Below are 24167 nucleotides of genomic sequence, written 5' to 3' on the forward strand. Positions count from 1 at the left end.
ATAAAAATTTGTTGGGGTTTTTTGGCGTTGTGTCCCCTTACTTGGATTTGACGCTGGGTTGGGTCGAGCCACCCTTTCACCTAAATAAATTATAAAGATGAATTTAGAAGAGTATTTAAAGATTTAGTCAAGTTTTAATTATATATATATATTTGTGTGTGTGTGTGGGTGTACGGTCCCCCATGTGTAATTGCACGTACAAGTATGTATATATATATATATATACATATAATTCTCATGATATCCAATATTTCCTCCCAATTATGCTATACACGTGTGTGTGTGTCTATATATATATACACATGTGTGAGGTGCTAGAAATTTATTCATGAGATTAACACAATAAAAATTTTATTATTGCTATTATCATTATCATGGATGTATAATATTTAATCACAAAAATCTGTCTAAACAAAATATATATATAATCTATATAAAATCTACAAACTATCATTTCAATACTAACAAGAATCCTAAATACTCATAAAAAGCAAATACTAACTTATCCTAATTTCTTTCAAGAAAATAAATTAAAGAAAAAAAATAATAATAATGGAGAAGGGGACTTATTGTGCTAGAATGGGGGTTTGCAAGAGAAAGAAGAGAAGAAAAATCTGGAATAAGCTTCTGTTCGCTACTAGTGGTTGTGAGAGAAAGAAAAGGCTTTGAGCATATATATATATAGTGGAGGAAGGAGAGCCGAGAGATATAAGAAATAACTAGCTTATTACAAGTGTAAAACAACTATGGTAGGAAGCATGCAGGAGGACACATGCTTCCTTACGTGGAGACTTTTTCCTAGCATAAACCCACATGGCAAAATCCAAAGTGAGAGACTCTTTGATGAAAACACGTTGACTACTAGGTGTCAAAAGAAAATTGCATGCAACAAGGTGAATGACACGTTTTTTTTTTTTTTTTTTTTTTTAAAAAAAATTACTGTTATTATTATTATTATTATTATTATTATTATTATTATTAATAAAATTATTATTGTTATTAAGCAATAAATTTAAAAGCTCCCAAGTATGTAATAGGCTAATAACCCCACTAATATTCTCCTAACTAAAAGAGTCCTCATATATATATATAAAATTTATAGAATGTCACATTCTCCCCCCATTATAAAAATTCCGTCATCGAAATTTGTTTAGTCTATATAAAAGCACCATATAGCAATAGTGATCAAATACATAAATAAATCTATCTGCTAGGGCATACCTCATATTCTAATAGTTCTCAGCAAACAGAAAATGGTACTTTTTGCGTATCTCATCTTCTAATTCCCACGACACTTCTTCTATTTCATGATTCCTCCATAAAACTTTCACTAGTGGAATGCTTTTCGTACATAACTCTTGGACCTTGTGATCTAATACTTTTATCGGAACCTCTTCATATGCCAAATCTTCTTGTAACTGCAACGGTTCATATTGAATCACGTGGGAAGGGTCAGAGATGTATTTTCTCAGCATGGAGACATGAAAGACATTATGTATGTTTGCAAGTCCCAGAGGTAAGGCTATACGGTAGGCCACAGGACCTACTTTCTCCATAATTTCTAACGGTCCGATGAAGCGAGGGTTCAACTTCCCTTTCTTACCAAATCTAGTGACTCGCTTCATTGGTGCCACTCTAAGAAACACTTTGTCGCCCTCTGCAAATTCCAAGCTTCTTCAACGTATATCTGCATAGCTTTTCTGTCGGTCTTGAGCTGCTAACAGCCTTTGCCGAATTAAAGCAACTTTATCTATGGTATCCTGCACAATATCTGGTCCTAAAATTCTCCGTTCTCCAAGCTCGTCCCAATAAAGTGGAGATCGACATTTTCGTCCGTACAATGCTTCATATGGAGCCATTCCAATGCTTGCTTGATGGCTATTATTGTAAGCAAATTCCACCAAAGGAAGATAGCGTGCCCAACTACCACTGAAATCTAGTACACAGGCTCGTAACATGTCCTCCAATGTTTGGATGGTCCTCTCTGACTGTCCGTCCGTCTGAGGATGGTATGCAGTGCTAAATCTCAACTTAGTCCCCATTGCTTCTTGTAGACTCTTCCAAAATCTTGATGTGAAACGAGGATCTTTATCCGACACTATTGATATAGGTACCCCATGTAATCGAACAATCTCCTGCAAATACAGTTCTGCCAGCTTCTCCAGTGAGTATCTCACCTTTATTGGAATAAAGTGAGCGGCTTTAGTCAACCTATCCACAATCACCCATATTGCATCGTATCATGCCTGAGTTCGTGGTAACCCCACTAAAAAGTCCATGGCTATGTCTTCCCATTTCCACATCGGTATTTCTAAAGGTTGCAGTAGTCCTGCAGGTCTTTGATGTTCTGCTTTGATTTGCTGACATGTCGAGCACCGCCCTACAAATTCAGTAATGTCCCGCTTCATTTCGTTCCACCAAAGACGTTCCTTAAGATCCAGATACATCTTAGTGCCTCCTGGGTGAACTGTATATGGTGAGACGTGTGCTTCTTCCAATATCAGTTTCTTTATCTCCTCATTATTAGGCACACAAATTCTATTCTGGTATCTGAACAAACCATCTGATGTGGTACCAACACCCAAGATCCGACCTTTGTTGGCTTTCTATTTAATTTGAATGATCTCTTCATCTTTTTCTTGAGCCACACGGATATCCTCCAATAGTGTGGATTTAATATCGAGTTTCGCCATTAATGCTTGCACCTCTCCTATCACGATCTCCATATCGAGCTTTTCAATGTCCGTCTTTAGATTATAGGGCAAGGCTTTTAAACATGCCATCTCACTTCTTGATTTTCTGCTTAGGGCATCTGCAACCACGTTGGCTTTCCCGGGGTGGTAATTAATTACACAGTCGTAGTCCTTTATTAGCTCCAGCCATCGCCTCTGCCTTAAATTCAGTTCCTTCTGTGTGAATAAGTATTTAAGACTCTTGTGATCTGTATAGATTTCGCACTTCACCCCATAAAGATAATGTCTCCAGATTTTTAATGCAAAAACTATTGCAGCAAGTTCCAAATCATAGGTGGGATAATTCAGCTCATAACTTTTAAGTTGTCGAGAGGCATATGCTACTACTTTGTCATTTTGCATGAGGACGCAGCCAAGCCCCTTTCTGGAAGCGTCACTATAAATAACAAATCCACAAGATTCTGATGGAAGCGTTAAGAGTGGAGTAGTTACTAACCGCCGTTTTAGTTCTTGAAAACTTTGCTCACATTCATCAGTCCACAAGAAGCGAGCATTCTTTCTTGTCAAAGCAGTCAGCGGTCCAGACAATTTTGAAAAACCTTCTACAAAACGCCAATAATAGCCAGCCAGACCCAAGAAACTTCTGATTTCATGTACATTGGTGGGTCTCTCCCAATTTACTACAGCTTCAACTTTCTTGGGGTCTACTGAGATGCCGTCTTTTGATACTACATGCCCAAGAAAAGTGACTCTATCCAACCAAAACTCGCACTTTGAGAATTTTGCGAACAACTGTTTTTCTCTAACCCTTTGCAAAACACACCTCAAATGGTCTTCATGTTCTTTCGAGCTTTTGGAGTAGATTAGAATATCGTCAATGAATACCACCACAAATTGATCTAAGAAATCATGGAATACTCGATTCATCAGGTCCATGAATGCTGCTGGGGCGTTAGCTAATCCAAATGGCATTACCAAATACTCATAATGGCCATATCGGGTGCGGAAAGCCGTCTTGGAAATATCTTCCTTCCTTATCCTCAACTGGTGATACCTCGAACGAAGGTCGATCTTTGAGAAAATCAGAGCACCCTTCAGCTGGTCGAACAAATCGTCTATACGAGGTAGTGGATATCTATTTTTTATGGTGATTTTGTTAAGTTCTCGGTAGTCAATACACATCCGAAAAGTACCATCCTTCTTTTTCACAAAGAGCACAGGCGCTCCCCATGGCGATACGCTGGGGTGTATGAATCCTTTGTCTAACAATTCTTGTAGCTGGATCTTCAATTCTTTTAATTCTGCAGGTGCCATCCTGTAGGGTGCCTTGGATATTGGAGCTGCTCCCGGAATTAAATCAATGCAAAATTCTATTTCCCTGTCAGGAGGAAGTCTTGGAAAGTCTTCTGGAAAGACATCAAGAAATTCTTGCACCACGGTTATCTCCTCCATTTTTCTTTCCTCTAGAGGTGACTCCTTTAAGCATGCCAGGTAGACTTGACATCCTTCTAGTAATAATTGCTTGGCTTGTGTTGTTGAGATTAGTTGTGGAGTAGCGCCCACCTTGGTTCCCACAAATTTGAATTCGGAGTCAGTTGGAAATCTGAAAATTATCTCTTTGTTGTGGCAATCAATGATGGCATGATTTTTTGATAACCAGTCCATTCCGAGGATAATGTCGAACCCTTCCATATCAAATACTATCAAATTAGCCGTGAGGATTCTTCCCTCAATAAGAATTGGGCAACCCAAGACTATTTTTCTGCACAACACTGATTTGCCTACCAGAGTAGATACTAGTACTCCTACTTCCATAGGTTCTATATTAATACAAAATCTCCTAGCATACTTAGCTGATATAAAAGAATGAGTAGCTCCAGAATCGAATAAAACCACAGCCTTGCCAATAAAGAGAGATAGAATACCTGTGACTACTCCATTCTCCGTTTCTGCTTCACCTTGTGTGAGGGCAATCCCGTGCAAAGTGACCGGCCTGACCGCATCGGTAGCACATATTAGTCCCCGTAGGACACAATCCGTAGTGGTGGCGTTGGCATTTTGGACAAGGCGCGCCGATGGCTGAACTCGGTCCATTCCAGGGGTTTGACTCCATGATTATTTCTGTTCGGTTTTCGTTTCCATCCAGCTTGGTTTTGATTTGGTGGGGGTGCAGCCCTCTTTCGTGTTTCCGCCATTGCCAAAGCACTCCTCTTCACGCTCTCCTCAACTAGAGAGGCCTTGTTGACTAATTTCACAAAATCTTGAATTTCAAAGCATCCAACACGTTCATGGATTCGTGGGTTGAGAACCTGTTCAAACTTCCTTACTCGATTTTGTTCATCCGCCACCAGGTAAGGAGCAAAGCGAGCCAATTCATTGAAGCGGCCAGCATACTGGGCGACTGTCATATTTCCCTGGGTGAGGTCCATGAATTCTCGAGCCTTCGCGTCCTTGAGAATCTTGGAAAAATATTGCTGGAGAAATTCTTTCTGAAATCGCGGCCAAGAGATTGCTTCCTCCCTGCCTAGTTCTTGAATCAGTAATACTTTCTTGGCAGTCCACCAGTGCCTAGCTTCACCTGACAGTCAATAAGCGGTGTATTGTACTTTCTGTTCTTCCGTGCAACCTGCAAGTCGCAAAATTTCTTCTACGCCGGTCAGCCAATTTTCGCACCTCACAGGATCTCGTTTCCCATCGAAAGGAGGGATGGGGAGTCGCTCGAGGCGTTTGAATGGACAGCCGCGCTCCTCCTCACAAGGTGCTTCTCTTCTAATATCAGTTATGGCCGTGACAAATTGCCTAGCCATAGCTTGAAACATCTGAGTCATATCCGGGGTAGCCTCAACTTCCAAACCTTGGGAAGATCCTTCTCCTCCTTTTATCATGACTCTATAACATGTCAAAAATTATAGTTTCCTACTACTTGCAAAAATCATAAGCGTAGTGATGCAATCTAACCTAAGCCTAGGTTAAGAAAATACAAGTCAAACTTATAGTTGACTTGGCTTTGATGCCATACTTGTCACGCCCCCGATTAAGGTGAATAGGGGAAACGCGAACTTCAAAGAAAATCACAACAAATAAGGAATAATTATCAGAGATCATTACATTAATACTAAGTAGCAAGTAAAGATAGGAAGTCAAAAAGTTATGTAGAATTAGTGTTTTACTATGAACATTTGCAAAATCTCGTTTACATGAGCTGGGAATCCAAAACAAACATTTCAAGCCATGTCAGGAGGCATAATCAAAAGTGACTACTATAGGGGGTTATAGCCTCCCCATGTGTCAAGTGTTCTCCTATATATATACATAACAAAAAATATTGTGCAGTCTACAAAAACAAAAGTCTACACAACAATGGCTTGATCTTGGCAACCCATTGGACTCTCAAGCTCTAATACTCCTACGGCTCCGCAAAGCAGTAGGTCCAGGTATTCCAAGCATAGGGCCATATAATAGGGTCCTCAAGAGCAAGGACGCCTACGGGAATGCCCATTCTCAAAATTATAATGTACAGTGGCATCTGAAAATTTAAAAGGGAGAAGGGGTGAGTTCGACAACTCAGTAAGTAGCCACAACACCAAAATACTACAAAACATGCAATGCAGATGTTATGCTATAATATCAATTATGCACAATTAATAAAATAAATGACAATTAATACAAGAATATTAGGTAACTTATGAGATGTACAAGCACTTCCTTTTTCTTTCTTTCAAAACTGCTGTTTTACCCTTTTGACCCGACACCACAAATTTACCATGAGCGGCGCACGTTGGCTTTGTCCTGAAGGACCTATATGCTCATCCTGTCGTCACAGGGGAGAGCTACCAGGTTGTGAACTTCCCTAGGTGAAGGCCACCTGGCCGGTAGCACACACCTTCTCGTAACCATCCTTTGGTGTGCTTGCCATGCTACCCTATGCGGTACCGATCGTTACTATAATCGTGTCTCGGTTTAAACATTTATAACCATGGATGCACATATAACATTTCATATGATCTGTAAATTCATCTGTAACTGTATGCTATGCCATGAATTTTGATAGCTCTTTTCATTCATAATTGCAATCATGCATAAATCATGAAGTATGGTAATTGTATCAAAATTCTTAAACAATGACATATGAATAAATAAAACTTGTCATTAAAATATGGAAGGAAGTGCAATTGAAAATCATGTAAATGAATTCTTTATAAAATCCCTAACATTTTTTAAAAGATTTATAATAACAATTTGTTGGGGTTTTTTGGCGTTGTGTCCCCTTACTTGGATTTGACGCTGGGTTGGGTTGGGTCGAGCCGCCCTTTCACCTAAATAAATTATAAAGATGAATTTAGAAGAGTATTTAAAGTTTTAGTCAAGTTTTAATTTTATATATATACATGTGTGAGGTGCTAGACATTTATTCATGAGATTAACACAATAAAAAATTTATTATTGCTATTATCATTATCATGGATGTATAATATTTAATCACAAAAATCTGTCTAAACAAAATATATATATATAATCTATATAAAATCTACAAACTATCATTTCAATATTAACAAGAATCCTAAATACTCATAAAAAGCAAATACTAACTTATCCTAATTTCGTTCAAGAAAATAAATTAAAGAAGAGAAATAATAATAATGGAGAAGGGGACTTATTGTGCTAGAATGGGGGTTTGCAAGAGAAAGAAGAGAAGAAAAATCTGGAATAAGCTTCTGTTCGCTACTAGTGGTTGTGAGAGAAAGAAAAGGCTTTGAGCATATATATATAGTGGAGGAAGGAGAGCCGAGAGATATAAGAAATAACTAGCTTATTACAAGTGTAAAACAACTATGGGAAGAAGCATGCAGGAGGACACATGCTTCCTTATGTGGAGACTTTTTCCTAGCATAAACCCACAAGGCAAAATCCAAAGTGAGAGACTCTTTGATGAAAACACGTTGACTACTAGGTGTCAAAAGAAAATTGCATGCAACAAGGTGAAGGACATGTTTTTTTATTTATTTTTAACTTATTATTATTATTATTAATAAAATTATTATTGTTATTAAGCAATAAATTTAAAAGCTCCCAAGTATGTAATAGGCTAATAACCCCACTAATATTCTCCTAACTAAAAGAGTCCTCATATATATATATATATATATATATATATATATATATATATAAAACAAAAAGCTTTATAATTTTATTTTAATCTTTAAAATTTATAGAATGTCACACAGCCTATCCTCTAGTGCATCATGAATCCAATGATACTTAACATCAATATGTTTCGATCTTGATTGGAAAGTTGAATTCTTACTAAGATGGATGACATTTTAACTGTCACAGTAAAGCACATACCTTTCTTGTTGTAGATCCAGTTCTTGTAAGAACTTTTTCATTCTAAAATTGATTCCTTAAAGGTCGAAAGCCTTAATGGAATCAATTTTAGAATGTGGAAACATCACATCTTTTATGTACTGACGCATGAGAGAACATTGTACACCCTCACATCAAGTAGGCTTGAAGTAGAAGATAAAAAAAGATGATGATGCTATCAAGAAAAAAGAAAAATGGATGGAAGATAACCTAATGGCAAGGGTCACTCTCCTCCATAGCATGAGAGATAATATCATCCCACTCTTTGAAGGACATGAGACTGCTAAGGACATAATGGAAGTATTAGAGAAAAAGTATGGACTTAGGTCAGACACTCACATACAACTATTATTGGACAAATATAATAGTGCACGTATGAGTGATGATGACTATGTGGACGACTTTGTGAATCAAATGGAACTTATTGCATAAGAACTTGCATTTGTCGGTCATCCAATATCCGACAAAATGCAAGTAACTACAATACTAAATGTTCTTCCTCTGTCTTAGGAACATGTGATAACATCATTGACCTATAGTGGAAAAGACATATCCATAATTTCCTTACCAGTGTTGCTCATATTAGAAGAAGAGAGGATGAAAAGAAGGAGAGAAGGACAATCCAACAACTTCACGATGGCTCAAATCAAAGCTCAGACTTCACGTGCTCCAGCATTTAAAGGCAAGCCTAAAAAGTTCAAGAAGAAATGGAAAGGTAAGCCGAAAGGTAAAAACAAAATCAAAGGAGCATGTTTCAAATGTGGTAAAGTGGGACATTTCAAGGTGAATTGTCCAAAGAACAACAGTGACAAGAAATATAAAGAAATAGTTATGACCATTACTGAACTAATGATGGTAGAACCGACTTCAAATTCTTGGTGGATCGACTCAATAGCAACTAAACATATCATAAAAGACCGAGAATTCTTTGTAGATTTCAAGGAGAAAACAGTCGGATAACACGAAGTATACATGAGTAACAACACTTACAGTGATGTGCTAGGCGAAGGAAAATGTAAGATTTCTATTAAATGATCAGTCGTTGTTTTACATAACGTCCTATATGTGCCTAGTATCCAGATAAATCTAATATATGTTTCCGTATTAAATAACAAAGGATATGGTATTAAGTTTGAGTCTGGGAGGGTCTATACTAGTTTTTTTTAAGGGTGCAAAAATAGATAGTATGTCCCATTTCACAGTATTCATATGTGTCTGAAAATAGTTCTTTCTTATCGCATTTAAAATTAGGCCACATCATCAAAAACAAAATGATAAGAATGAATAAGTGGATTACTACCTAAAATTAATTATGAAGATTTTAATACATGTGAATCATGTATTAATGGAAAAATGATTAGTAAATCTTTTTCAAAACACTGGAAATCATCAGAGTTATTGGAAGTAATTCATTCTGACACATGTGGTCCTTTAAGAACTAAAACACATAGAGGAATGAAATATTTTATACCTTTACAGATGATTATTCAAGATATGGACATATTTACATTATCAAACATAAATCTAAAACAATTGAAAAATTTAAAGAATATAAATTAGAGATAAAAAAAAAAAAAAAAAAACAATTGGGAAGGTCCATTAAAAACTTGAATAATGATAGGGAGGTGTGTATGAAGCCATAAATTCCTTCTGCAAAGAAAGTGGAATAAGACATTTATATACAATGCCTTATAAGCCTCAATAAAATGGAATTGCAAAAAGAAGGAACATAACTTTAATGGATATGACAAGATCCATGATGACATATGCTGAATTACCCAACCATTTTTGTGGTGAGGCTTTATCTACTGCTGCATCTCTTACACCATATGAATATTGGACAGGCTAAAAACTAGATTTTTACAACCTCAAAGTGTGGGGATGTAAGGCATCTGTACTTATTCCAAAACCTTTAAGGGATAAGTTAAGAAGTAAAACATGAGAATGCAGATTTATAGAAAATGGTAGTGGATATAGATTTTACCATCCAGATAATGGATTGATAAAATGGAGGGATGCTGCTGCATTTCTAGAAAACACTAATCAGATTACTCCTATGGATGGAATTAGATACTTACAAGGTGAAGATCTTGAATGTCAAACATCACAAGACACTTTGACAGAAATAGAGCATAATATAGATCTGCAGAATAGTGGGAGCAAGACAAAATCCAATGATCCACCTCATTTGGGTATAAATAATCAGAACAGTGGGAGTAAAAGACAAAGACGACCACCAACCACGCTCAAGGATCATTATGTACTAAGCACATATGATATAAATTTGCAAGAAGATCCTGCAAATTTTAAAGAAGCTGTAACTAGTCATGATGCTGAAAAATGGATTGAAGCTATGAATGAAGAGCTTGAATCAATCCAGAAAAATGATGTGTGGGAACTCATGGATTTGCCAAGTCAAAGAAAAGCAATTGGATGCAAGTGGGTTCTAAGGAAGAAATTCAAAGCTGATGGAAGTCTTGACAAGTACAAAGCTAGATTGGTGGCTAAAAGGTTTACTCAGCAACCCGATGTAGACTTTGTTGACACATACTCACCTGTAGCAAAATTCGCCTCAATGAAGATAATCATGTCTATTGTAGCTAAAATGGATTTGGAATTACATCAGTTGGATGTTAAAACAACTTTTCTCAATTGAGAATTAAAAGAAGAAATTTACATGCTACAACCTGATGGATTCCACTTCAAAAGACATGAAGATGAAGTCTACAAGTTAAAAAGGTCGTTATATGGGCTTAAACAATCTTCGAGGCAATGGTATTTGAAGTTTCACCAAACAATACTAGAAATTGGTTTCGAGGTTAGTCCACTAGATCATTGCGTTTACATATATAATGAAAAATAATAAAATAACAATGTTATCATTATATGTAGATGATATATTGCTAACTGGTAATTGTTCAAATATGATAAATTAAACAAAATGCTTATTGTCATCCAAATTTGAAATGAAAGATATGGGCTCTGCTACCTAGGTCTTAAGAATAAGAATGTTTAGAAATAGAAATTCAAAGTTATTATATTTGGATCAAGAAAAATATCTGGAAAAGATACTTAAGAGGTTTAATATAGACAAATGTAAACCTTTAAGTACATCTGTTTTAAAAAGCCAACACTTAAGCAAAATAATGTGTCCTAAAAATGAGACAGAGATTCAAGAAATTGAATCTTTCCCCTATGCTCAAGCAGTGGGTAGTCTCATGTATGCAATGACAAGTACAATACCTGATATTTGTCGTGCAATAAGAGTAGTAAGCAAATATGAATTTAATCGAGAGAAGACACATTAACAAGCAGCAAAACGTATATGATGTAAAAGAGACTGATAAGGTGTATTAAGGAAATACTTGATTAAAAATCAGTGCAGGTCAGCACATAGTTTTGTGTATGGCTGAAATCATCAATTATGGAATAGGTGTGATTCGTGTGAACTAATATTCCTAACTATAGAAAATTGATGTCATTCGTTTAGCTAAAAAGTGAAATGAGGTCACCCTAATATAGAATCGGTGAGGAAGTATATGGTAAAAGGTGCGGTTAGAGAAGATGACAAACTTGTATATACATTATAAAATGTCATAATCTAATGCCGATCTGTAATTTCTACAGATGAGAGTTGACATGTATAAAAATTATCATTGGCACCAAAGAGATAATGTTCAACTAGATTACATACCTGATATTATAGTGTAATCAAGTGGGAGACGATAAAATAGGAAGATTCCTACAACAAGATCACAAGTAAATATTCCAACAATTTAGCAATATCATATTCTTTCATACCTCAGGATATTATATGACAGTATCATCATCATCATCATATTTATTAACTATAAGTGCTAAATGTGTAAATAATATCCCGCCACCTTTCATAATAATTCATGTTCTCAGCTTCTTTTTGGTAAGAATTTTATCAAAATCGTTAGCCTTTATATATATATGTGATAATTTCGCACACTCGACTTTGTATTATAGTTTATATATATATTTAGTTATACTAACAAAAACAAAATACTATAATTAAGAACTAGTAAATCCAGGAGTAACAAGTAATTACCTTATTTTATACATCAACTATGAGTTAGAAAAAGAGTTGGTGTACGTGATACTAAAACATGTTTAAAAAATAAAAAAAGTATAATTAAAGATGATTTATATGTTTATCATGTACTTTTAAGAGGTTAAGACTATGGATTGAAAAAGAAAAAAAGAAAAATAATTAAGTGGTATAATTTTAAATTATGATGGAAACTCGAGTTTGCGTATCCTTGAAACCCGCATCATCTGTTGGGTTCAGTATCATTGTCATTGCACCACCAGCGCCGCTACGCGGTTTTGGTTTTTGGAAGAAACGTCTTCAACTTCATCACCCGGGTGCACAGCTGTGAAGTCAAACCCAACGCTCATGCCAGAATGTCAAATTTACCCCTACAAAATCTCTGTCCCCAGGATAATTCAGCCATTTTTTTTATAAAAAAAAAAAATTATAAACGTGGAGGGTATTTTCGGACTTCAGTTTACACTGCAGAGGCTCAGAGGCTGCCAGTTGTTCGTAGCTAAACGACGTCGTCTCAAGGAAAAGAATTTTTTTTTGTTTTTTTGGGATTAGTTTTTTCTTTGTTTATTATAAGCGTCCGATACGTATCATGCAACCACGCTATAGGTGTCTCTATCTCGGCCGCAGGAATAAAATAAATAAAAAAATAAAATAAAAAACGATTAAAATCCAATGTCTCAAACAAATTCATTCATAATCGAGGGGGAAAAATAAAAAATAAAAAAAAAAAAAAATTCTGAAAGCTCATTTACATGTTAGAAAAAGGGAAAAAAATGTTTTGTAAACATTATCCGATCAAGTGATTATTTGTGTTATTCAATGCATAAACTGGTAATTGCAAGAGAGTCAAGACAAGAAACGTCACTCATTTGCCATCAATCCCAAATTACTGGGGAATTTGTTTTTCTTTGTAGATGTTGAAGAGTGAATGATCAGGAAGATCGAAAATTGAAGCATTGAATTGAGTTTTGAATGGGCAGGGGAAATCGCTTTCTGGGTGGTGGGTTTTTTTCTCAGTTTCTCCAACTACCCTTCTTTCTCTGAGAGCTTTCGGCGAGTCACGTTTTTCTGTACACGTGGCGCAAATTCGGGTGGTGCCCCCTTTCATCTTCCACTCGGGGATGATCTGATTGCCATGTAATTTGAATGGTTTCAGAGGTAAGTTACTAATTTTGATCAGAATTATACATATCTTTGTTTCAAATTCTTGTTCTTTTAGTGGGAGACTGATTGGATTTTATCATTAGGAGGACAAGAAAACTGTTTGTTTGGGTTATTCGGTTTGTATTGGATATTGGGCTGGCCTTGGATTTGAGAACTAATGGGTAACGCGTGGGATTGATGGAAGTCAGGTGGGTTGAGTGGGGTCAATCCGGAGAAGCGTATTTGAATCTCTTATGCGTTGTGGTCGAGAACGTTTTGTGCGGTTTTCTTTAATGGAGTTTCTATCTCGTTGTTTTAATTTGAATTCAGGACCTGGTTAGTTGTTTTTGTTTTTCTGGACAAACTTAGGTGGTTAGTCGTTGGTTTATGAATTTAGGTGGAAGCAGTATCAGGATTTATGAGATTTTTTGTTCTGATCAGAAGCTGAATTGTGTGAGAAGTAGGGTTAGGCTTATGAATTCTGGTTAGATTATTACTAGGTGGCTGTGGTTAGACTAAGGGGGAGGGGTTTTTTTTGGCATCGAGAATATGAGTTCGAGAACCAAGAGCTGCCTTAATGCCTTCAGAGATTGCTTATAGATGTTCACGATTGAATTTTGGTCTTCAAAGGCTTTTCTTACTGGGGCAGAGAGAAGAACTATACAAACTTTTGTGCAGAATAGTTTGGGTTAGGTTTTTGATTCTTCAGTTTGGGTTAACTTGTTAGAATTACTGTCATTCTAGGATATGTTTTGTTAACTGTGGCAAATGAGCATGTCATAATGAACAAGGCAGTAGGATTGTTTGTCGATGGATGCTCCGGACAAGACGTTTTCTGAGCTAGTTGGCATCGTGAAATCGTGGATCCCTCGGCGATCTGAGCCAGCAAATGTGTCGAGGGATTTTTGGATGCCTGATCAGAGCTGTAGGGTATGCTACGAATGTGATTCTCAGTTCACGATATTTAACCGTAGACACCATTGTCGACTTTGTGGCCGAGTTTTCTGTGCTAGGTGTACGGAAAATTCAATTCCTGCCCCATCTGGTGACTTAAGGACTGCCAGGGAAGAGTGGGAGAAGATTCGGGTATGTAACTATTGTTTCAAGCAATGGGAGCATGGCAGAGATACTCTTCGTAATGGGATCCAGGCTGCCAACCAGGATCTTAGTACTTCGCCATCAGCAACAAGTTTGGCCAGCACTAAATCTAGTGGCACTGCAAACAGTAATAGCATTACACTTGGCTCAATGCAATACTCAGTTGATCCTTATCAGCAAGTTCAATGCAGTTCAGGCCTCAGCCCACGTCAATCGTCTTTGATGGAAGCAAGCACAGATAGGCAGGGTGAATTAGCTTCAGGTAGGAGCGAAGAACTTGTTTCAGATGTAGGGAATCCAAACCAATATGGATTCTCAATGAACAGGTTTGATCGTCTCTCCTGCTATTACTTTTTCTTGTATTCACACTAGGAGAATGTACATGTGTAAAGCCTTTTTTAACACACTCACATTTCAGATCTTCCTTTTTCTTTCTTTCTATTTTCTATTTATTTATTTTTATCAATATATGCATACAATATGTATAATAAGAGAACAATTAATACAGTGTTAATGTATTTTAGCTAGGGAAACTGATAGCGTGTATTCTGTTCCACTGAGTGGGATGGGAGTCTTAACATATAACAGCACTTGTATTTCTTAGGGAGAGCAGTTGATCAGTTTATTATAATTTTCAATGTCATCTTGTAAAGCTGGTTCGCTATTAAACTTGAAATGTATTCAGTCAGTGCTACATGGAAAAAGAAAAGTAGATTTTTCCGTATTATAGCCCGTTACAGATTGTGTGCTATTTCTGTGGCAGTAGGAGTGATGATGACGATGATGAGTATGGTGTATATCGGTCAGATTCTGAAACAAGGCACTTTCCTCAAGTCAATGATTATTACGGTCAAGTTGACTTTGATGAGCTAAGCAATGATGATGGATCACATAAGATCCATCCTGATAGAGAAAACAACGGAGCAAAGAGTTTAAGCAGCTCTCCATTACATCACAGCTTTGATTCACAGGGTTTGGAAGGAATCCCACTGCTAGGGAAAAAAGATGAACATGATATTGGTGATGAGTGTGAATCACATTCCTCTATATATGCTGCACAGGATGTTGACACAGAACCTGTGGATTTTGAGAACAATGGACTTCTCTGGCTGCCACCTGAGCCAGAAGATGAAGAAGATGACAAGGAAGCAGGTCTGTTTGATGACGATGATGATGATGGTGATGCTGCAGGAGAGTGGAGCTATTTACGGACCTCGAGCAGTTTTGGGAGTGGGGAGTCTCGCACTAGGGATAGGTCAAGTGAGGAGCACAAGAAGGCTATGAAGAATGTGGTTGATGGGCATTTTAGGGCTCTGGTAGCTCAGCTACTGCAGGTTGAGAACCTTTCCATAGATGATGAAGATGACAAAGAGAGTTGGTTGGAGATTATAACATATCTATCCTGGGAGGCTGCTACGCTTTTAAAGCCAGATATGAGCAAAGGTGGAGGGATGGACCCAGGTGGATACGTAAAAGTAAAATGCATAGCCTCTGGACGTCGTAGTGAGAGGTAAAATATTCAGTAATTTCTATGACTATATATGCATTATAGATTGTGTTTCTCTTTTCACATTCTTGCACATAAACTCACAAATTTAGATTTCTCCATTAGTCAATTATTGGTCAGATAGTCTGTTTCATGGTGCTGAACAATCCTTATATATATATATATATATATATATATATATATATATAAGTAATTTTTTTTTGTTCCCAAGGGGGAAGGGAGAATAGGAGATTCGAATTATTGACCTCCATTTTATGAGGTGTGGTACTGAATAATCTTGTTTGAGTCGTGGACCTACATGCCTAACATTCACTTTAGGGTATAGGTGCATGGATTTGGAATGAATGTGGGTGGTTAAACTGGGGCTGCTGGAGACTAAGTTTCTGATCTAATCATATATGGTAAACCAACCAACTAATAACTTATGAGAGAAGCAAGAGTAACAAAGCATACTAGCAACAATATAAAGTACACAATATATAAATCACGAGAGAAGCAATTGGATGGTGTTTCCATTAAACCTACATTTATGAATAACAAGAAAAGAGATATCTCACTAATCATTGTGGAAACATAATGAAAATAAAATTCATTGTAGCACCCAATCAAATCTAAAGCATATTTTATATTAGCACCTCTAATCCTGTCCTGGATTTTAATGTCTACCCGGTCATATATCCATTCACTAAATTATTTTATGTTTTAGCTTTTAATGAACTAGAGACTTTCATATATCATTCTTTTCGCCGCCTCTTAAGTTTCTTCTTTCTAATTAAGTTGCTTTTGTCTTAGTGTGGTGGTCAAAGGAGTTGTTTGTAAGAAAAATGTGGCTCACCGGCGAATGACTTCAAAAATAGAGAGACCTCGCATATTGATACTAGGGGGGGCTCTTGAGTACCAGCGGGTTTCTAACCTCTTGTCAAGTTTTGATACTCTGCTGCAGCAGGTTTTTACTGTTTCCCCTATTCTGTATCAATTTGCCACTCACTACTTTCTAGTGCTTGATTTTTTATTTATTTTTTGGTTTCCTCTTCATATGTGTTTTGCATCCATATCTAGGAAATGGACCATCTAAAGATGGCAGTTGCAAAGATAGATGCCCACCACCCTGATGTTCTTTTGGTAGAGAAATCTGTTTCTCGACATGCACAGGAGTATCTTCTTGCAAAAGACATATCACTTGTTCTCAACATCAAGAAGCCACTTTTGGAGCGCATTGCCCGTTGCACAGGTGCTCAGATGGTGCCTTCAATTGATCATCTTTCATCACAGAAGTTGGGCTACTGTGATGCATTTCATGTGGAGAAGGTTCTAGAAGATCATGGATCTGCGGGACAGGGTGGGAAGAAATTGGTGAAGACACTGATGTATTTTGAAGGGTGCCCGAAGCCACTGGGTTGTACTGTAAGTCCTCAAACTTAATTTAGAAAGGCACAGTCTAACATGGATTATTGATGGCATAGTTATATGCATCCACATGGATGATGGTCCCAACTGCATATATTTTTGCAAGTTGTGTATCATGTTGCTGTTGGGCAATTTCGTAGATCTTATTTAGTGTACGGATTATTTGATAGACCTGCTACAAAGTATTCATATAGTTCTGTTGCCTCTGTGTCAGATTTTACTCAGAGGTGCTAATGGGGATGAGTTGAAGAAAGTGAAGCATGTGGTTCAGTATGGAATTTTTGCAGCGTATCACTTGGCTTTGGAGACTTCTTTTCTTGCTGATGAAGGAGCCTCTCTGCCAGAAATCCCGTTGAATTCTCCAATAGCTGTTGCACTTCCAGATAAATCATCGAGCATTGAGAGATCCATCTCAACGGTACCTGGTTTCTGTGTTTCTGATGGAAAGTCACAGGGACCTCAACAGATTGGTGAACCACGGAGATCGAACAGTGCCCCTACCTCAGATGCCCCATCAATTAGCAATGCACAAACTTGTTTACCCAATGGATCTATTACTCGATCCACTGAATCCACTTCAGATCTGATAAACTATTCAGCTTTTACTTCCTTTACTCCTTCAGGATATGGTTCTCCAGATTCTTACCTCAACAGACTTTCTCCTTATCATACCTTTGATGACAAAATTAAAATGGGTTTCAAAGAATCCCAAGTGGCGGAAACTTCTGCAGCAAACAACAGCTCAGCTGTCACTGATAATCATCTCGCTGTTAATGGTTTTGCGTTTTCATTGGGACAGGATGTTATAGCAAAAGATTTCTACAATGGTCACATTGCAATGGCTGCAAATCAGCTTGGCAGTTCAGAGATATCATCCCTGCAAGAAGATAGTAAAAACCATCCAGAAGAGCAAGGACCTTTGAAAGAAGATCATGTGCCTTTAAAAGAAGAGTTTCCTCCATCACCTTCTGATCACCAGAGCATTTTGGTATCATTATCATCCCGGTGCATATGGAAGGGGACTGTTTGTGAGAGGTCCCATCTCTTTCGAATCAAATATTATGGCAGCTTTGACAAACCTCTTGGAAGGTTTTTACGGGACCATTTGTTTGATCAGGTGAATATTCTCTTTCTGACATCTGCATATATCTCTCCTTATACAAAACCTTGCAATATATTTTAAACTGAGGTAGCTATATTGTTTGTCAGAGTTACCAATGTCGTTCTTGTGGTATGCCATCAGAAGCCCATGTTCACTGCTATACTCATAGACAGGGTACCCTCACCATATCTGTTAAGAGGCTAGGAGAAATTCTCTTACCAGGTGAAAGGGAAGGAAAGATCTGGATGTGGCACAGGTGCCTACGGTGTCCAAGGACCCATGGTTTTCCTCCAGCAACTCGGAGAGTAGTGATGTCTGATGCTGCCTGGGGTTTATCTTTTGGGAAATTTTTGGAGCTCAGCTTTTCAAACCATGCAGCTGCAAGCAGGGTGGCAAGTTGTGGCCATTCTTTACATAGAGATTGCCTTCGTTTCTATGGGTATTTCCTTTATATCTCATCCATATATATATATATATATATATATATATACATTATATGGTCAGAACATTATGAGTAGTTGTATCTCTATCAAAGATTACAGTAGACATGGCATTTATGCAGGGTCTTCATCAAGACAATTATTATATGCCACATTTCTAGAACTAAGATTCAGTTGGTTGGATCGAAAGTGACCCTCTTGGCTTTATTTGAACAATTTGAATGATGTCAGCCACCCTCTTCTGGATGGTCATATGTATTTGTTGAATCTTAAGAAAAATGAGAAAAGTTTGATTGCAGTATTGTGCCCACTGAAGGAGGTATACTACCAATTGAGAGCTGATATAAGGGTGGACATATATAATTAGAAGTCCATGTTTTCTCTCTCTCTCTCTCTCTCTCTCTCTCTCTCTCCTCACTTTTTTACATGTGCAGATTTGGGAAAATGGTTGCTTGCTTTCGATATGCATCGATTGATGTTCATTCTGTCTACCTTCCACCACCCAAGCTAGACTTTAACTATGAAAATCAGGACTGGATACGAAAGGAAACAGATGAGGTGCTGTGATCACAGGTTTCGGTCTTTGAAGATTACATTTGAATTATATCACTCCATATAATGATTGAGTTCTGTGTCATGACAGGTGGTTGACCGTGCAGAGCTTCTGTTTTCTGAAGTACTTAATGCTCTTTGCCAAATAGAAAAGAAAAGATCTGGTACGGGATCGCTTCATAGTGGCATGAAAACCCCTGGAAGCAAGCGCAGAATTGCAGAACTAGAAGGAATGTTACAAAAGGAGAAGGCAGAATTCGAGGTGAGGCCCTTTTTATTTATGTCAAATATTCCGGCCATATAAGTGAATTTCATGTCCTGGAAGCTGTATGCCAGTGCATATATATAGACAATATGAAATCAATGGACATGTATGCAGATAAATCAGGGACTCGATGGAAATGGTTAATCAAACTATTTTTTCTTGATTTTGTGTTTAGAATTTTATATATATATATATATATATATATACAGATAGATATACATACATATATACATATATGAGGAATGCTACATTTACTATCATTTCTTTACACTATTTTTTTACACCCATAGGTGGTTTTTAAAATCACCATTTGATCAAAATCCAATAAAGATCCATCTCATATCCAATGGTGGTTTTAAAAGCAACCTATGGGTGTAGAAAAATTGTGTAAATAAGTGGGAGTAAGTCTAACATTATTTATACATACACATACATGTGTCTGTGTGTGTTTGCTTGTGCACCATCTTTTTGTAAACCTTTTTATTTACCTATTTTCTGTAACGGGAGCTATGCAAACATCTTTTGATTCACAGGAAGTGGCTTTTTTTTTGTAGTTGGTTCCTTTATGTTGTCACATCAATATAATCCTGGTCTTGAATTGAAATTTGCAAAATTTAGTAAATATACATGAAATTTTTATAAGAAAAAGTAAATCAAGTATTGATAATGCCTATATTTGAAGAACACTGTTTATTTGCTACTTTTTAATATCTGGATTCTAACTTTTATGGTTGATGTTGCCTTAGGAATCACTCCAAAAAACCTTGAACACAGAAACCAAAAAGGGGCCACCTGTTATTGACATTCTTGAGATCAATCGACTGCGGAGGCAGTTACTTTTTCAGTCTTATATGTGGGACTATCGCCTGATTTATGCCGTCAGTTTAGATAAGAGCAACCTTCAGGATGGTTTAAGCATCTCAAGTTCAGAACATGTGGAGAAACCCCTTGTTAGTAGTGATAAGCTCACGGAAGTGAATGTGGCCAACAAGCCAGAGAAAGGCTTTTCTAGCTGTGACTCTCTTCCTGTGGAAGCAAAGCTTAACAAAGGCCCTGAGCAGAGAGGAGGATATAGTAGTGACACTAACCTGTCTGATGCAGTTCATCAAGAAAAAGACATGGGTCAAGATCAATCTGACCCTTTAAAGCCAGAACATGTTCATAGGACCCTCTCTGATGGGCAGTTCCCTATCATGGCAAATTTGTCAGATACCCTTGATGCTGCATGGATAGGTGAAAATCACACCGGAGTTGGAATACCAAAGGATAGTACCAGTACACTTCCTGATTTGGCTATGGCAGAAGCTTCAACCACCCCTGCAGTGGTGGATGGATTGAATTTAGAGAATCAACCAGAAGAGCAAAATGACACCAAGGTTGCCCTTGCTCTTTCACCTGTACTGTCCACCAAGAACCCAGATAGCATTGAAGACTCTGTAAGCTGGTTAGGAATGCCTTTCTTGAACTTCTACCGTTCGTTCAACAAGAATTTTTTAGCTAGCGCTCAGAAGCTTGATACACTGAGTGAGTATAATCCAATCTACACTTCATCCTTTCGGCAGTTGGAACTCCAAGGTGGGGCTAGGCTGCTTCTTCCTGTCGGTGTTAATGATACTGTCATTCCAGTATATGATGATGAACCAACAAGTGTTATATCTTATGCTTTAGTGTCACCAGAATATCATATTCAACTGGCTGATGAGGGTGAAAGGACAAAAGATGGTGCCGATTTAGTGGCTTCCTTTCCTCTTTCTGATTCAATGAATTCCCAATCGCTCTTTTCTGTTGATGACATAGTCTCTGAGTATCATAGAAGTCTTGGGTCTTCAGATGAAAGCATTTTATCCATGTCTGGATCTCGTAGCTCCCTGGCTTTAGACCCACTCTCATATACAAAGGCATTGCATGCCAGAGTTTCTTTTGGAGATGACGGCCCACTTGGTAAGGTGAAATATTCTGTGACTTGTTACTTCGCAAAGCGTTTTGAAGCCTTAAGGAAGATTTGTTGTCCTTCTGAGATTGATTTCGTAAGGTCTCTTAGTCGCTGTAAAAAGTGGGGTGCTCAGGGTGGCAAGAGCAATGTCTTCTTTGCAAAAACCTTGGATGAGAGATTTATCATTAAACAAGTCACCAAGACAGAGTTGGAATCGTTTATAAAGTTTGCTCCTGGATATTTCAAGTACCTATCTGAATCAATTGACTCAGGAAGTCCAACATGCCTGGCAAAGATTCTGGGAATCTATCAGGTACTTATTTGAGTATTGCAAATGCAGTCAGGCTAATTCATCATACTTGTTTGTTAACCTGGTAACTTTCCCAGTCATGAATCAAAAAGCTGGTAACCTTAACTCTGATTATTATTTTAACTAAGAATTGGCTTCTTTAGTATATAGGTACGCAAGTTTACTTGATGAGTATGGGTAATGCTAGGGCAACTGAAACAAAAGAATTTGGGAACCTACTTTGTTATGCTTATAAATTTGAATGGCCTCTTTCCTTTATGTTGGGTAATGTATAATTATTGCCTAGAAAGGGGCCATCTACGCAGTCACTTATTGCTTGGAAAGGGGCGATCAAAGATGCCCAGAAAAACAAAAGGGGCCATCAAAGAATGTCAGAGCCTTAATTATAACAGATAGAAGAATCATTTAGGAGTTCATGAAATCCCATCATTTTGGATGTTTTATTATGAAGGCTACCATTCTTCAATTTCCCCATTCACAGAGATGGGTTTGACATTAGATGCTATGGATATTAATTATGGTTCATTCAAATTCTGTTTGACAACCAAACAGGATTGAGCTAATTTTTGAAATCTCATTCACGTTTGTTTGTTTGCCTTTTTTTTTTTTTTTTTTTTTTTTTTTTTTTTTTTTTTAAGGAATAAAAAAAGAAAAGAAAAGAAAAGAAAAAATCTGTGAATCAAGTGTATTACGGAGAACAAATGCTTTATAAAAAGCCTAAATAGGTTGAGTGGAGGCCTATCAGTTGGCTGTGCCCTCTTTTTTTTTTTTTTTTTTTTTTCTTTCTTATATGCTTCAAATGACTTCAAATGACAACTGTTACCTTCACTCTTTATTGGTTAATGGTCTCAATATCTTGTATTGTAATTGAGCTATCAACACCGAAACAAGCTTGAAATAAGTGGCTGATATTTGGAGCTACCATTAAAGTGTCTGTTTTTTCACTTCTTTTTTTCCTTATCATAATGGTTTCATAATTGGTCAATAAATTTCAGTAGGCTTTCACTAGTTGCTAATGATTTTATGAAAATAGCTTTCTTTCCCTAAAGGATCTTTGCATTTGCCATGTTTGAAGCTATATAATGATATATTTTACTAAACACAAGAGGCATTCCATATGTTGCTAACATTAGATACATTAGATCCTCTGTGGCTTACTCTTTGTTGGCTTTATTCTGGAAGGTAACTTCTAAGCATGTTAAAGGAGGGAAAGAATCAAAGATGGATGTTCTAGTGATGGAGAATCTTCTGTTTGGAAGGAATGTAACACGGCTTTATGATCTTAAAGGATCTTCTCGATCTCGGTATAATCCTGATTCCAGTGGCAGCAACAAAGTTCTGTTGGATCAGAACTTGATTGAAGCAATGCCAACTGCCCCTATTTTTGTTGGAAACAAAGCAAAGCGATTGTTGGAAAGAGCTGTTTGGAATGATACCTCGTTTCTGGCAGTAAGTTGTTAATCTCTCTGTGTAATTTCATTTCCAAGAGTTGAGCAGCATAGATTCCTTATCCGTGTAAAAATAAAAAATGAAAGATATTGTACAGGTTCCAGAGTCTTCCATTAGATTCTGTTCTAATTCATTTTAATTTGTCATAATCCTGTGCTGATGCAGTCAATTGATGTAATGGATTACTCACTACTGGTTGGGGTGGATGAAGAGAAGCATGAGTTAGTTCTTGGGATCATTGATTTCATGAGGCAATATACATGGGACAAGCATCTCGAAACATGGGTAAAGGCTTCAGGCATCCTTGGTGGGTCAAAGAACTCTTCTCCAACTGTAATTTCCCCCAAGCAATACAAGAAAAGGTTCAGGAAAGCAATGACTACGTATTTTCTGATGGTCCCAGATCAATGGTCGCCACCATCTATTATTCCAAGCAAATCCCAGTCTGACTTATGTGAAGAGAACACACAAGGTGGGACCTCCGTTGGATGATACTGTGAGTCTTTGTGCTTGTATATTTAAACATGTAATTTGGAATTACTCCTCCCACATGGTCCTTTTTCCTCTTTAATATGTTTTCCCTTTCCATAGTCAATTCTTTTGGATAGCAGTTTCATTTGTATTTTTTCAACGAGAGAAATTCATAATTATTTGTTAGAAGATGCAGAAAAAGGCTCTTGAAGCCGTGGAGATTTCTGTCAGGGGTATAATATTAGATCACCACTACACGAAATCTTTGTACAAAATACTTGTTCATGTTAGCTTTTAAATGTGTATACATGTTTTATTCTTAAAATTTTTGACTCTCTCTCTCTCTCTCTCTCTTGTG

The 24167-nt window shown here is 37.1% G+C and overlaps 1 protein-coding gene and 1 pseudogene across 2 annotated transcripts; one reads left to right on the forward strand and one right to left on the reverse strand.

The window, feature by feature from the left end:
• Positions 1-4647: 4647 nt before the first annotated feature.
• Positions 4648-5590, reverse strand: LOC148584874 (uncharacterized; annotated as a pseudogene).
• A 7283-nt stretch (positions 5591-12873) lies between these two features.
• FAB1B (phosphatidylinositol-4-phosphate 5-kinase family protein) lies at positions 12874-24020 on the forward strand. Of its 2 annotated transcripts, none has more exons than XM_059599959.2 (12): positions 12874-13290; positions 13380-14699; positions 15137-15883; positions 16673-16826; positions 16940-17284; positions 17502-18404; positions 18497-18828; positions 19264-19387; positions 19473-19643; positions 20393-21892; positions 23072-23338; positions 23504-24020. In XM_059599959.2, the coding sequence occupies exons 2-12, from the start codon at positions 14086-14088 to the stop codon at positions 23828-23830; spliced, it is 5484 nt and encodes a 1827-aa protein (XP_059455942.2). In that variant the 5' UTR covers positions 12874-13290; positions 13380-14085; the 3' UTR covers positions 23831-24020. The 2 variants fall into 2 exon arrangements, with proteins under 2 accessions (XP_059455942.2, XP_059455943.2); XM_059599960.2 differs by having other exon boundaries at positions 15140-15883.
• The last annotated feature ends 147 nt before the right edge of the window (positions 24021-24167 follow it).

The sequence above is a fragment of the Corylus avellana genome, chromosome 6 (assembly GCF_965113065.1).
Source record: "Corylus avellana chromosome 6, dhCorAvel1.hap1.2, whole genome shotgun sequence".
Lineage (NCBI taxonomy): Eukaryota > Viridiplantae > Streptophyta > Magnoliopsida > Fagales > Betulaceae > Corylus > Corylus avellana.